General features: G+C 38.9%; 1 protein-coding gene across 12 annotated transcripts in view; it reads left to right on the forward strand.

Annotated features, from left to right (window-relative positions):
• The window catches only part of enah (ENAH actin regulator), a 108438-nt gene that overhangs the window by 40183 nt on the left and 52184 nt on the right, over window positions 1–16071 (forward strand). For all 12 annotated transcript variants that reach the window (XM_084433044.1, XM_084433042.1, XM_084433047.1 and 9 more), the window contains exon 2: window positions 4180–4345. In XM_084433044.1, the coding sequence (XP_084289170.1) occupies window positions 4180–4345 (166 nt within the window). The remainder of the gene's footprint in view (window positions 1–4179; window positions 4346–16071) is intronic.

Consider the following 16071-nt stretch of genomic DNA (forward strand, 5'->3'; position numbering starts at 1 on the left):
TAGGTTCAATGCCATTCTCACACATGCTGCAACAAGCATCCCTTTAACTTGTGTAGTTTATTTGTGAATGAGTGTGTTACACAGAAAGAGACAACGGAGCTGTCATTGAGGACGTTACTTTGAGCTGTGTAGAAGGTTGATGATTATTTCTCCTGATGTTGTGGGCGCTGGGTTGCATAATCAGATCTTGGTTTACCATGCTCTTCCCCAGAGCATTTTGCAGGCAGTGCTTGCTCTCGCGTCACTGCAGCCTCAGCACGAAGCCCTCTGATGTCGTATTTTTTAGCTGTTGAGACGTCAAGGCGATGAAGGAATGAAAATGTTTCCTGATTGCATTGCTGCAGTGCTTTTGGATGTTTTTTCTCGTTTTTTTTTTTATCAGAGGGTTTTTGATCACACTTTGTCATAGTGCTTGTTTGCAGCAAATTAAGTCCTTTAAGCTTTAAACAAACAGTTTTTCAGTTCATCTTTGATCCAAATGTCAAAAACACTTGACATGCAACAGAGATTCAGAGAATTTGCCAATTAACGTTAATATAATTATTAATATAATTACCATTGTTCACTTGAGCTTTGAAGAGAGACAAATAATATAAGGTTTTAATAATTTTTCAGCTTTATTTTATACTTGAAGCACTGCATACTAGTTTAGCTTATTTATATTAAACTGCTTTTTCATTTGCATCCAATTCCGGCACAGCGGAGCTTGTTATTTTGACAATTCCCTAAATGGCTTATTAATCTTATGATAGATGGAAAAAATGTGAGAATAGATTGCATAGCTGTCATTAATTTTGTCTGTGTGCTTTATTCCATCACGTTGTTTTCCTTTCATCACAGAACCCTGTGTGCTTGCCTCTGTCTGTCCTTGAGATGTATTTGCACCTCTGAAATGAGATCGAAGGGAAACATTATCTGTTTAAATGTTTTATTGCCAAATCAGAACAACTATATAAACATGAATGGTGGACTGACTGAAATCCACTGTTCTCCAGGCCTGCTGAAGTGTCAGATTGAATTTAGGCCCTGTTTACACCTGGTATTAAGATGCGTTTTGGTCGATAGGATCACAAGTAGATGAAGGAGACACACACGTTTACACCTGGTCTCATTTGTCCACTTTTAACCACTAATGTCCCGATTTCTTTGAGGGGAGGGTATATGGGCATGTAAATGTATGGACTTTTTCAGATCTTTCGATCTAATGGACGAAATAAGCTCGCGCAATTTACATATGACCATGACTGGAGAAAACAGAAAAACACAAGGAGAGCAGCAGCTTTCGGTTCTGCTTTGATGGCCACAAGACCACGCCGAAATTGGCGAGTTTGTGTTAGAAATCAGGAATGGTTGAGAGTACATTGTGCTTGGTACGTTTTTCGTCTTCAAACCAAACTTGGGTCTCCAGCCAAAGTTTAAATCCCATCAGGCTAGCGTGCTTCCCATAATGTTTATGCATGAAGTCAGTAGGCGGAGAGTAGGCGATCTTTTGTGGCTGTTCGACCACGTGAGCGTTTACACTACAAAAGCAATCCGGTCGAAAGCGTTTTCGACTACCTCTGGAAGTGGTCGAAAGTGGACAAGCTCAAAATGTTTTAGACCCTGTTTACACCTGTATTTAGCATCGTCCACTTGTGATCCAGTAGACCAAAACGCATCTTAATACCAGGTGTAAACAGGGCCTTATTTACAGTAGCAAGATGTGGGTGAAACGATCATTCCCAGGTATCATGAGATCAGCAAATTCCAGCAGTGTGGCCTGCTTCGTCCTTGTAGCTGTTGTCCTGACCCTCATACTGATGCTCTTAATTTTGAGGTCTATGATCTACAGATGAAGCTGGATGATCTGAGTGGAGTTCTGCTTATAACATATAAAATGTATAAATAATAAAAAATATAATATGGTTAAAAAATTGGTAATTTATCACAAATTGTCACAATGAAAAATGATCACAAAAGTGGCCCATACAGCACAAGCACTATATTCTAAGACTTAAAGGATAATTCCGGTATTTAACACTTTGAGTCTATTTTGTAGTTTGTTTTGGATGAACAAGAGTGGTGGACAAAGAAATTTTGACAATGGTTCCTGTCTCGACTTTTTGACTATTTTAGAATTGCCCATGATCGCTTTAGAATGGGAGTCTATGGCCATGCACAAACATGTCCTTAAAACAACCCTTAACGTTCATTTTCAAAACTGTTCAACTCACCGAGTGGTTAGTGGTGTTCGTTGTATGATTTCAATCCGTTTATTTTTCTATAGTGGAACTATTTTTTCAGATACCTCACAACTGCGTATAAACTTCCGCTCGATATTTGAGTCTGAAGCGTCTTTTCCGTTTCCGGTAGAGCAGTAATATCAACGAGCAATGAGTCCTCCAACAGAAATCAATGGGATTTTACAAAATGCCAAATAAAACACGACAGAAACTGTATTTCGCTACTCTACTTGTTTTGGTACATCAACGAACACCACTAACCACTCACTCGGTGAGTTGCACAGTTTTGAAAATGAACGTTAAGGGTTGTTTTAAGGACATGTTTGTGCATGGCCATAGACTCCCATTCTAAAGCGGTCATGGGCAATTCTAAAAGTCAAAAAGTCGAGACAGGAACCATTGTCAAAATTTCTTTGTCCACCACTCTTGTTCATCCAAAACAAACTACAAAATAGACTCAAAGTGTTAAATACTGGAATTATCCTTTAAACCAAAACCAAACATGTTTTATATGATCTCATATGAATATGAATATATGATTTATATGATAAAATAAAATATTAAATAAAATAAACTGGAATTTTGGGTTGAGTCATTCCTTTGTTTCTATGCAAAAACTGCTTGGGTTAATGATGCAGGATGTAAATGTTTTCCATTAGAATCGTAGGTTTTTGTTGAAAGAGTTTTCTTTTTTTTGTGTGTGTGTGTGTGTGTGTGTGTGTGTCATGGCTCCCTCCCATTGACCTGTTCTCCTGTAATAAGCATTTGTTCCCTGACTGTCTGCCATCAATTACACCGTAATATGACATAGAGCACCGCAGAGCCCGCTCGGCCCACTCCCGCATGCTTCTTCCTTAATTAAAGTGTAGGGATTGGTCTCAGAGGACAATCCTGTTAGATTAGCCCTTATCTACTAGGCGGATGATCCCGGGATCTCATCTCAGTCCCCAGAATGATTTCAGGGAAAAGCAAAACAAAAAAAAACTCAACGGTCTGTCGATGTATATTCTGGAGCGCTTTGTCATGAATATTTTACCAGATTAACTTGATTATGTTAGGCATCTGATCTTTCCATCTCCCCAGCAGTCCAAAGTCTTTTGTATGTGATTTTATGTGACATCAATGATTGTGAGGACTAAGGTTAGTGTAATCAAGTAGCATGGACATCAGGTTATTGTTGTTAGTTTTACACCGTGCTCTAACCAGGCTGACTAGAGCTACTTGGTGCAGAGAAACCAAGCAACCAAAAGAATGCAAGTGCTTAGGACATGAACACTTCCATAAAATCTAGCTTTCATTTCTCAAGGTCCGTTTTGCAACAAAGTGACAAAAAAAAAAAGATATATTAAGATGCCATTGTCAAGGTTTCTAGAGGATGTAAGCAACCAGAAGTATTTTTTTTCCAAGGTCAGAGCACTTTTTTTCTCTTGCTTTCTCACTCTCTCCTTTTGCCACCTGCATTAAAAGTGTTACTTCAATGTGATCACATGACAAGGGAAGGCTTTCAGTGGCTCTTTTGCTATTCTATTAACGCAGTGGGAGTTTGGAAGTCATTGTAAATAATTTAGTGTTATATGCAAGGTAGAGTTGCTCTATAGTGCAAAGTGAGCAGATAGACGGGGGAAATTGATTGGTTGACTGCTTAATGAAAGCGTGGCCTATAAAGGTGTACTGCACTTGAGTGCCAATGCAGGATCACATGACAGATGGTTACTTCACTGTGGTTCAAAGCTTTCTGTGATTGAAAGATCGTTTAACTACTGCAGTCTGCATAGATTTAAGGAATTATTAAATTCTAATGTCTTTTCATTGAATTTAATGCACTGGATCCCATATTTATTGCCACTTTAGATCAGAGGCAGTTCATTTGAGTGAATTTTAACCCTTGAAAAAAACATTGTGAATAGTTTTCCATCATCCAATCATGCATATGTCTCTTTTTTTTCTTCTTTTTCAGTGAGCAGAGTATCTGTCAGGCACGGGCTGCTGTCATGGTATATGACGACGCCAATAAGAAGTGGGTTCCGGCTGGTGGATCCACAGGCTTTAGTCGAGTCCACATCTATCACCACACTGGCAACAACGCCTTCAGAGTAGTGGGCCGTAAAATTCAGGACCACCAGGTAAGAGAAAGGGGAGCTGTGGTCTCCAATGAGTTGAAAATTATTAAATAGCATGATGGATTGACAAATAAATGCTCTTTTCACAGGTAGAGAGGTCAATATTTACCCTTAGTTTTATATAAATGTTATTTATTTATACTTTTATCTTTATTTATTTATTCATTCAGAAAAGCTATTTATTTATGTATTTATAAATATTTTATTTATTTTATTTATAAATATTGTATTAATTTATATTAATTATTTAATCATTTTGGTCAACATTTCAAACCATTTTTAGGCATTTATGATGCACTTGTGCTGCTTTTTTAATGTAGATATTTGCAATTTTAAAATATGGCTTAAAAAAAAAAAAAAGAAACCTAAAATTAATTGGGCTTATATTTTATAATATTTATTTATATTTTATAATTTTCTTAAAGTCCCCCTGTGGTGAAAATCAAGCTTTTAATGTTGTTTATATGTCTGTGTGGTGTTTTTAATATGCTTTCAGACAAACCATGTGCAAATTCATGTCAAATTCAAGTATTTTTCCCCTTAAAACTGCAGTGAACCCAAAACGTGTTTTGAAATCGCTGGTGTTTCTGACGTTGTAAACTACCTTGTAACCAAATCACGTCAGCATGTGATCCTCAACATGTGGATCTCTGAACTGGTGTGAGTGAGTGGAGGTGGAGCAAATTTGCACATTCATAGAACCGCGTATGTTAAATGAGGCAATGGTGTAGAGTTACAATCAAACTATTTTAAGGCATTAAGTTGTTTTTTGTTTTTTTCAAGGATTTTTTTTTATTTTAAATATCTCATTTTGGTGATCAAAGATGAGTTTTAAGGGATATAACTATTATCTATAGGGGGACTTTAACAATAAAGTAGGTATTGCTGCATTTTTATTGTGAATATTGTCACAGCTGAAGGGTGTTTTTTAGAATCTAGTCCGATATGAACGTTGTAAAGGCAATCCACATCCAGTGGGTTTAACTGAGAGTCGTCTGCTTGGCCTTGTTGTCTTCCCCTGCAGAGAGGGCTCTGGTTTCACTGCAGTGCTTTGATGACCCATGACACAGAACACGGGAGGTTTGAGTGGCTCACAGATCAGCACAGCGTGGTTTAAAGAGAATAACATCTCATGAGAAATGCTCCTGTTCTTGTTGTGATTACAAGAATGTTTTGCTTGGCTACATTGAAAAAAAAAAATGCTGTTCATTTTTCCTTTTAGTGATTCATTGTTGTATTTCAAGATAGTTCACACAAAGATCAAAATTCTGTCATCATTTACTCGCACTCAATATGTTCCAAACAAGTAAGAGTACGACTGTCTTTTTTTCTGTGAAACATAAAAGGAAGAAATGATAAATGATGAAGAATGTACTGGCTATTTTTTTTTTTTCTCATAAGATGAATAATGTCCAAAATGATCAAACAAGTGATCCAGATGTTTCATGCTCTATCTATATGAATCTTTCTGTTTTTACATGGCGCCATCTTCAACTTCAGAAGACTTGAAATATAGTGCACAAGTCATATGGACTACTTTTGTGGTGCTTTTCTTTTTCTTTTTTCCGTTGTTGTCATTTTGTAGTGTGACATCCAAGGTCACTTTCACTTTTAATCTACGTGAAGGAATGGCCAGTAAATTGTCCATTTCTCTTTTTGTGTTCCATGGAAGAAAGAAAGTCATGATGGAGAGTAAATTATATATATATATTTTTTTTATTACTATTCCTTTAAAGGTATAGCGGTGGATTTTCCCGAATTTTAGAAAAGAACCGCCCTCTCCACTTTTTGAAAAAATGCACATGCGCAACACTCTACCTGCTCCCGAGAGGGAACGCCTATTAAACGTGTGCACGAGAGAGCATGCACGAGCCTAGTTCTCCTAGTGCACGCTCTGTTTACAAGTTGCTGTTGGCATGGCTCATACAAGCCTACTTTCCTTTACCTGTCGAGTAGAAACTTCGCGACTGAGGCATCAGTGGGAAGCCCAACCTGTGCTTTTAGCGCACGCCAGCGTGTGAAATATTCTCCCAAAAACACTCTGGTCTTGTTTCTTTCTTCAGAGACATTTCTCTTCTTGTCATACAATTCATAGACACTTTTTCTCTTGCGACCCTCAGACATTTTGAAAAAACCCGGTGAGAACGGCGAACTTCAATGAATGGCTGAAACCGTAGCTCACCACACACATACACCCGAAAGTGCGCATGCGCAGAAAGCGAAAACTACCTAGGGACGAGCACGTACGACGGCCTTACGTAAACATATCACCAGAATGATTGACAACTAGGAGGACCAATAGTCTTGATGATCCACCCGGAAAAAGAAAATCCTCCGCAATACCTTTAAGAAAAAGGCTACATGCACTGAACAATACTTTTCTCCCATTCAAGATTTGGGAATGTTGTTTTACTCACACCGTGTCCTAACTACACGTGACGCGCGATAAAAGGTATATTTTCCATGTTAAAGGGGAACTTGGCAACTATTTCAACTTAATAAATCCGTTTAGAAATCATTTGGATGGTTAAATAACCTGTTCTGGTGAGAATGGTGACTTTGCCCGCACCCCCCAGTGGAGAACCAACCTTGCAACATGGGGACTAACGTCGGTAAGTTGGAAATAGGAAGTCTCGTGAGAAGCGAGAACGAGCGAAAAACACAAACTGCTTTACGGCAATTCAACATAAACACACACGCCATATGATACTGTGTGTGATGTATTACCCACCTCGGTAGACTTAGCTCCACACGATAAAGTTGGCCGGCTCCCATAATAACAAATGCACATGAGCAGCGGTAGAAAGGGGGATGAGTGCCGCAAGTGAGATATTTTTTTTTTTACTACAGTGTTGTGAAATATACGGCCCACAGCTGTAATGCGAGCTCGTTGAGAAAACACGCAACAACAAAAGGGAAAATCAGCGAGGAAATGGCTAGAGTTGCCATGTTCCCCTTTAATCAGAGTTTTTGTCCTAACCAGGGGGGCAATGTTTCATAAAAAACTGAAGCTTCCCTGGGCGCCGCCATTGATTAGCAGACCCCCACCTGCTGTTAGCATTCCATTGACTCCCATTCATTTTGGCGTCACTTTGACAGCGAATAACTTTACATTTTAGCCGTTTAAAGACTCCATTTGTCCATTATTTATTTCTAAAGAAACACGGAAATGTATAAAAGGCTCCATTACCTTGTATCTTACGTTATGGTCCCGTAGAAGCAGTTTTTGTAAAAATAGGCTAGCGATTGCGTCATAACCATGCGACTCTTTCGCACAGTAGAGAAATTACCGTATGGACAGGAGGAGAAGCTCGCGGGCAATCGGGGGGACGTGGAGGCAAAATGACAAAATAATTAATCAGAACACTTAGCAAAAGTTTCTCCTGCTCCTAGCTCATGGACACCTCCTACTCACACTCTCCGTCTCTGCAAGTTTCGGAAGGGAATGATTCAGATTTCTCTTGGTACAGCTACTAGAAGACAGACAGGTTGCTCACGTCACATCTGCGTCGTCAAGCTCAGTTTGAGTCTGCGCAGTACGGTCAGCCATCAGGAAGTGAGTGCTTCTAATTGACTTCACTTTTCTCCGTTGAATCCAATGGGGTCGCTGTGTCCATTTCTTTTACTGTCTATGGTCCTAACCAGCCGCGACGGCGACACGTGACGATTCTATTTTAGAAACTGTTTCTATTTTTCTGCGACGTCGCGGCTGGAACAACAAACACAAAGTGTGGCAATGATAATCTCAGGTACAGTTTATGTGCTTTATTTAATGTTAAAAGCATGTACTGTGACTTTGATATCACTTAGTGCTCCCAGCTTTGTAGCTGTAAAAGCAACAATGGACAATTCACCTAAGATCTTGAAATTAAACAAATGGAAACAAGAACGTTCAAACTGTGAACAAACAAGTGTATTCTTTGACGAAGATTGTTTTAGTAACTCAGTAGCCTATCTATTTTTAATAATGTTTAAATGGTGTAATATTTGTGAATTTGATTATGTAGCCTTCTTATCCATTTTCTTGGGAGTGCCGTCAAGATTACTCTCTGGTGCTGACTGTGCACTAGCCGCGAGACTCCGCCCACACGCTGTTCTGATTGGCTGTGGGATTTGATTGATTTTGATCTCGCAGTCACGTCGCGTCTAGTGTGGACAGACAAATTATTTGTCGCTGGAATCTTATCTCATCGCGTCTGGTTAGGACACGTTGTCAGAGTAACCTTGACCTTATCTATCGATTTGAATTGCAGAAAATGCCTCTTTTTTTTCTTTTTTCTAGCTATTAATTGATCAAGCACTCAATCTATTTCCTGACCTGAGACTGAATATTCAAAAGATGTATGGGTCAAACAGAAATGATGTTAAGAAAAAGGTTTCCAAAACATTAAACATCCCATTTATTTCTAAAGCATTAATAATACTGGATTAGTTATGCCCTGTAGCTACTGTATTAAATGGAAATGGTAGAAACATTCTTAACATTTCAGGATTTTTAGGTTCTGTACAAGAACCCTTTCTGTGGTTAGGAAGCCATTTGTCTCTGGGTTTAAGGTGGCATTTGCTGAGATTAACTAACCCTGGTCCCATTTGAATGTTATAACATGTCTTATATAAAACTGCCATGTTCGCATTCAGGAAACATGGTGTGGCAGTAAAAAATTCTGTTCTGAATGCTTCTAGCGTGAGGGCATATTACTGAAAAATGGCAGTGCCTTTTATTGGCGGTATTTAAAAGTTCATGACATTGCTAAAACATCTACACGCATGTGAGCGGTGTGTGCTGCTTTAGCAACCTTTTAACCTGTTATCATCTTTTTGTGTAATTTGTGAACTCCAGTATGTAGTGGGAGAGACTTCATTAACTGCCCCTTAACTTCTAAACACACAAACTGTTGGATGGTTGACCAAGGGACCTCCTTTTAATGTTGAATGTTGCTTGTAATGCATTTTTGTTGTAAAAACATAAAATGCAGCTGCATCATAATCAAGACACTACACTGTTTAAAATGATCCGAAACATGTAAAATGGGTTATTTAAAAATGGAAGCATCTGTTTAGCAACAGTTTTGTGCTTACATTGGAATATACATATAATACATTTCTTCAACATGTTTTTCCAATTGTTTTTATAAGCGCGCGAGCATGCCACAGATATTGTATTCATATATATATATATATTTTGTTATAGAAGTGATAGTCCTTTTTATTTTTCCCTGAGGTCCACTTATAATACATAAGTCAAGGTTTCATGCATCAAAAACCTCTTGCTACATGAACATTTTCCACCTACGTTCTGTCCTTTTAGAATGAAAAGGATTGGATTATTTCTTACTTTGTAATTATATTTTTTTTTACTTTTGACTAAACAACCTTTGCATTTGAAATGAGTGGCAATGCTTGCTTCTGTTTTGTAACTTTTATTATTCTTTCTTCTTTTTTTTAGGCCCAATATAGTTGCTGCTTTCCCATCCTTCAAAACAGCCCTTTTGTAAAGTCTGCATTATATATTACCTGACATCAAGGACGTATTTGTATGCTGTATCCTGATATAACCAAGTCCATTATATCCTTGTTAATAAACAGCCAATCAATTTCTCTGTGAAGGCTGTCTAAGATTTTATCTTTTAAATAGCATAAGTGTTCAGCTTTGTTGTCACTGTGTTGAACCATTTTTTTTAGTCAGAAGTGTGTCCAGCTCTTTTCTTTTTTTATCTATTAAGGACTGAATTCTGTTTCTAAGGCCTTCGTTTATTAATCGAAGAAAGGTAAAAGGTATATATTTTTTATTTTTCTACCCCACCAAATAAGTCTCTTAGGAAATACCTGTAATTCGTAGGTAAAAAGTAATTTGTAGGTTGATTCCCATTAAAAGTGTTTATCGTGTTTAACATTGCTATGTTTTAGCCACGGTTTTAGCATCCCAACCAGCTCTGCATAGCAACAATGGTCCAACCAATTATGTGAGTTTTAGGCGGAGCTATCTTTTTTTCAACCAATGGCTGATGGAGGGAGTGTTTTGAAAAACTTTTTGGTAACAGTTAATTGTTTTTTTTTGTTGTTGTTTGCACAGAAACTACACTTCACCTTTGTGTACTAAATTTAGAGTGTTTCATATCAAGTAATTCACTGCAGGCTATATGTGTGTATATATGTATATATATATATATATATATATATATATATATATATATATATATATATATATATATATATATACATATATACACACATACACATACACATACACTCACCTAAAGGATTATTAGGAACACCATACTAATACTGTGTTTGACCCCCTTTCGCCTTCAGAACTGCCTTAATTCTACGTGGCATTGATTCAACAAGGTGCTCAAAGCATTCTTTAGAAATGTTGGCCCATATTGATAGGATAGCATCTTGCAGTTGATGGAGATTTGTGGGATGCACATCCAGGGCACGAAGCTCCCGTTCCACCACATCCCAAAGATGCTCTATTGGGTTCAGATCTGGTGACTGTGGGGGCCATTTTAGTACAGTGAACTCATTGTCATGTTCAAGAAACCAATTTGAAATGATTCGAGCTTTGTGACATGGTGCATTATCCTGCTGGAAGTAGCCATCAGAGGATGGGTACATGGTGGTCATAAAGGGATGGAAAGACAATGCTCAGGTAGGCCGTGGCATTTAAACGATGCCCAATTGGCACTAAGGGGCCTAAAGTGTGCCAAGAAAACATCCCCCACACCATTACACCACCACCACCAGCTTGTACAGTGGTAACAAGGCATGATGGATCCATGTTCTCATTCTGTTTACGCCAAATTCTGACTCTACCATCTGAATGTCTCAACAGAAATCGAGACTCATCAGACCAGGCAACATTTTTCCAGTCTTCAACTGTCCAATTTTGGTGAGCTCGTGCAAATTGTAGCCTCTTTTTCCTATTTGTAGTGGAGATGAGTGGTACCCGGTGGGGTCTTCTGCTGTTGTAGCCCATCCGCCTCAAGGTTGTGCGTGTTGTGGCTTCACAAATGCTTTGCTGCATACCTCGGTTGTAACGAGTGGTTATTTCAGTCAAAGTTGCTCTTCTATCAGCTTGAATCAGTTGGCCCATTCTCCTCTGACCTCTAGCATCAACAAGGCATTTTCGCCCACAGGACTGCCGCATACTGGATGTTTTTCCCTTTTCACACCATTCTTTGTAAACCCTAGAAATGGTTGTGCGTCAAAATCCCAGTAACTGAGCAGATTGTGAAATACTCAGACCGGCCCGTCTGGCACCAACAACCATGCCACGCTCAATTGCTTAAATCACCTTTCTTTCCCATTCTGACATTCAGTTTGGAGTTCAGGAGATTGTCTTGACCAGGACCACACCCCTAAATGCATTGAAGCAACTGCCATGTGATTGGTTGATTAGATAATTGCATTAATGAGAAATTGAACAGGTGTTCCTAATAATCCTTTAGGTGAGTGTGTGTGTGTGTGTGTGTGTGTGTGTGTGTGTGTGTGTATATATATATATATATATGTATATGTATGTGTATATATGTGTATGTGTATTATTTATTTATTTTTAATTTTTTTCTGTTCTTTTCCTGTGAAGAAATTAACTGTTAAAAAAGCCTTTTTCTTTTCCATTGTTTGGATGAGGACACTTTTCTACACTTTAAGTGAAGTGCAAGGTAATGTGCACTTAAAGGTAACCTTTATTCAGCACTGACTGTGGTTGTTGCTTCCTGCTACACGAAAGGCAGAAATGCTGAGGGGGTGATGACACTGTACATGACTCATTGCTATTTTATGGTTATTCAGTGTTTCGTGGAAAGCCTATTTCTGCCTCTGAGAGTAGCTAGGCCTTTTTAGTCCTGGTTACTTTAATAATTCATGAACGGCACAATCATCACAGTGATATCTGAGGATGGAGTGTATCAGATTACTTCAGGAAACTTACTGACATTTGTTGATGAGCTGTTCATGGTGGTTTAATGACCGAAATGAGTAAAGCGTTGAAGTGCCACACACAAGGCAAATGTCAACACACATTTTACGTTTGACCTACCATAATAGCCTTGTCATCTATAAATAACTGACTAATGTCTTCAGATCTATACCTGCAAGTGTGCCAGTAACTAGTCATTTAGTAGACACTTCTTAGCACAGATTGAAGAACACTCCGTAGCAAGCTGAGCAGGGCTCATCAAAAATGAAAACAAAATGTATATTACCAGTGGTTAAAAAATTAAATCATATATATGCATGTGTGTGTGTGTGTATGTATATATGTGTGAATATTATATACAAATATATAATGTATTACATGCATTTACAAATTTAAAAATACACTGAACAAAATTATAAACGCAACACTTTTGTTTTTGCCTCCATTTTTCATGAGCTGAACTCAAAGATCTAAGACTTTTTCTATGTACACAAAATACCTATTTCTCTCAAATATTGTTTACAAATCTGTCTAAATCTGTATTATTGAGCACTTCTCCTTTGCCGAGAAAATCCATCCACCTCACAGGTGTGGCATATCAAGATGCTGATTAGATGTGCCTTTGGCTGGCCACAATAAAAGGCCACTCTAAAATGTGCAGTTTTATCACACAGCACAATGCCACAGATGTCTCAAGTTTTGAGGGAGTGTGCAATTGGCATGCTGAATTGGCATGCTAAATATTGTATTTTATTTATTTTTTTAGTTACATTGTATTTATTTTTATTACAATTAAGCACAGAAGTACAGGGCGTGTCACAAAAAACATTTCACTGCGCATCTTGTATGAGTATGTGACAAATAAAACCTTTGAACCCCCCCCCTTGAACCCTGACTGTAGGAATGTCCACCAGAGCTGTTGCCCGTGAATTGAATGTTCATTTCTCTACCATAAGCCGCCTCCAAAGGCGTTTCAGAGAATTTGACAGTACATCCAACCGGCCTCACAAACGCAGACCACGTGTAACCACACCAGCCCAGGACCTCCACATTCAGCATCTTCACCTCCAAGATCACCTGAGACCAGCCACCCGGACAGCTGCTGCAACAATCGGTTTGCATAACCAAAGAATTTCTGCACAAACTGTCAGAAACCGTCTCAGGGAAGTTTATCTGCATGCTCATCTGGGTCTCGACCTGACTGCAGTTCATCGTCGTAACTGACTTGAGTGGGCAAATAATCTGATTCGATGGCGTCTGGCACTTTGGAGAGTTGTTCTCTTCACGGATGAATCCCGGTTTTCACTGTACAGGGCAGATGGCAGACAGCGTGTATGGCGTCGTGTGGGTGAAACCGCTGATGTCAACGTTGTGGATCGAGTGGCCCATGGTGGCGGTGGGGTTATGGTATGGGCTGGTGTATGTTATGGACAACGAACACAGGTGCATTTTATTGATGGTATTTTGAATGCACAGAGATACCGTGACGAGATCCCATTGTTGTGCCATTCATCCACGATCATCAACTCATCATGCAGCATGATAATGCACGGCCCCATGTTGCAAGGATCTTTACACAATTCCTGGAAGCTGAAAACATCCCAGTTCTTGCATGGCCAGCATACTCACCGGACATGTCACCCATTGAGCATGTTTGGGATGCTCTGGATCGGCGTATACGTCAGCGTGTTCCAGGTCCTGCCAATATCCAGCAACTTCGCACAGCCATTGAAGAGGAGTGGACCAACATTCCACAGGCCACAATCAACAACCTGATCAATTCTATGCGAAGGGTCACACCAGATACTGACTGGTTTTTGGACCCCCCCAGACCCCCCAATGTTGCCAGCCTAAGGCACACCTGTGCAATAATGCTGTCTAATCAGCATCTTGATATGCCACACCTGTGAGGTGGATGGATTATCTCGGCAAAGGAGAAGTGCTCACTAACACAGATTTAGACAGATTTGTGAACAATCAGTTTTGTGTACATAGAAAAAGTCTTAGATCTTTGAGTTAAGCTCATGAAAAATGGGGGCAAAAACAAAAGTGTTTTGTTCAGTGTGTGTATATATAAAAAATATATATATTTACACCATTTCCCACATTAAATGCGGTTGTATACGTATCAGTGTCTTTAATGCACATTTTCACTTTGTATGATACTGTTTAGCAAGAAACGACTACCACTTAAAGATGTTTTGATGTTGAGCAAAAACAATGGAAACCTGTCCAAAAAACTTAGCTAAGTTGCATATATAGAACCATGGCCCAGTTTTTAATTCTTGTTGCTCAGTTTCATTAATGTGTTGAGAAAACTGAGAAGTTTTCTGCACTTGTCAGTTGTGACAGGATGGCTTACAGTTCACAGTTCCTTTTATAACGCTTGCTAATTAGTTGCACTTCTTATGATAATTACATTGATGTCAAAAGGATGAGAAATTGAAATGACTGGGAAAACAGCCAGTTACCACAGAAGCTTCGAGAAAGATTCACCCCGAGGAGGACATGCTTTTGGGAGAGTTTAAGAAGTCAGTCAAGTGTTTGATATTTAAAGGGGTCATAATGATGGTTCTAAAAAGGTTATTTTGAGTATTTGGTTAAATGCAATGTGTTTACGCGGTTTTAATTTAAAATTAATTATTTTACACATACTGTACATTATTGTTGCTCCTCTATGCCCCGCCTTTCTGAAACGTGTCGATTTTTACAAAGCTCATCGTTCTGAAATGTGCGGTGTGCTCTGATTGGCCAGCGATCCAGTGCATTGTGATTGGCCCAAAAACCTTAAGCGTGTGACGGAAATGTCACACCCCTTAACATATTTGGAACATCAGCTCCCAAAGCAATGATGACAGGTTATAATGTCAGTTCTACCTTATCAGTTCGAGCCTGAATCTGAATCGGAAAATGCAGATGACTAAGCTGATCAATTTGTCAGCGCGACTGGACCAGATCGTATCAGATAGGTAAGGTTATTTCATTGGGGACATAATTACTGATTATAATGATATAAACTGTCTTTTTATGCGTTGCGCTACGCTAATTTAATATGTAAATATAAAACTATGTCTGCATTTGTGATCGTAAAAACGACAAGCAAGCGCTACTCTAAACTGCACAAAACTTGCGTTTGAATAGTCAGTAGCAAATTCTTAAAATATGAGGTTGTGTCTGTGAGTCAGAAGCACCAGACTGTACTTGCAGTGTTGTATTGCCCACTTTTTAGAATCAGCCTTTGTGTACAGCCAGCCTTGTACTCTCACAGGTTCTGGAAACAGTCCTCTGAAAAATGCGCAGCACAGTCAAATATTTTGGTTGTACTGTTCTGGAACAGTGTTGTAAATAAAGCTTAAGCACTGTTTTCTAATTGTGTCCTCTTTTGGAAGGCCGAAGTAGTTTGGCTTTCATAACGAAAAACAGTGTGTCTCCACGACATAGCGGCGGCGGCAACAATAACACAGCGAGAATAAAAGTTACGCCTTCTTTCTTTGCATATACATTTGGGCGGTGTTCTGAAACTGCCCCCACACACTGACGTAGATTTGTGGGGGCATGTTTGAACGAAGCATTTTAGGAAGGCGTGGCTGAGGTTTGACACTTTGAGCTTTGTAACTCAGCAGATCTTATACTTGCACTAACAGCTACATAACACGCTAAAGACAAAGGAAAACAAGAAATCGCATCATATGACCCCTTTAAGTATCTCCCACCCATTTGCAGTTACCATATTTACCAATTAGTGTTAATGCTGTAAAACTTGTCTGGAGCCAAGCTGGCCTCAGCATCCTTTGTGAAACTTATA

This window comes from Rutilus rutilus (assembly GCF_951802725.1).
Source record: "Rutilus rutilus genome assembly, chromosome: 15".
NCBI lineage: Eukaryota > Metazoa > Chordata > Actinopteri > Cypriniformes > Leuciscidae > Rutilus > Rutilus rutilus.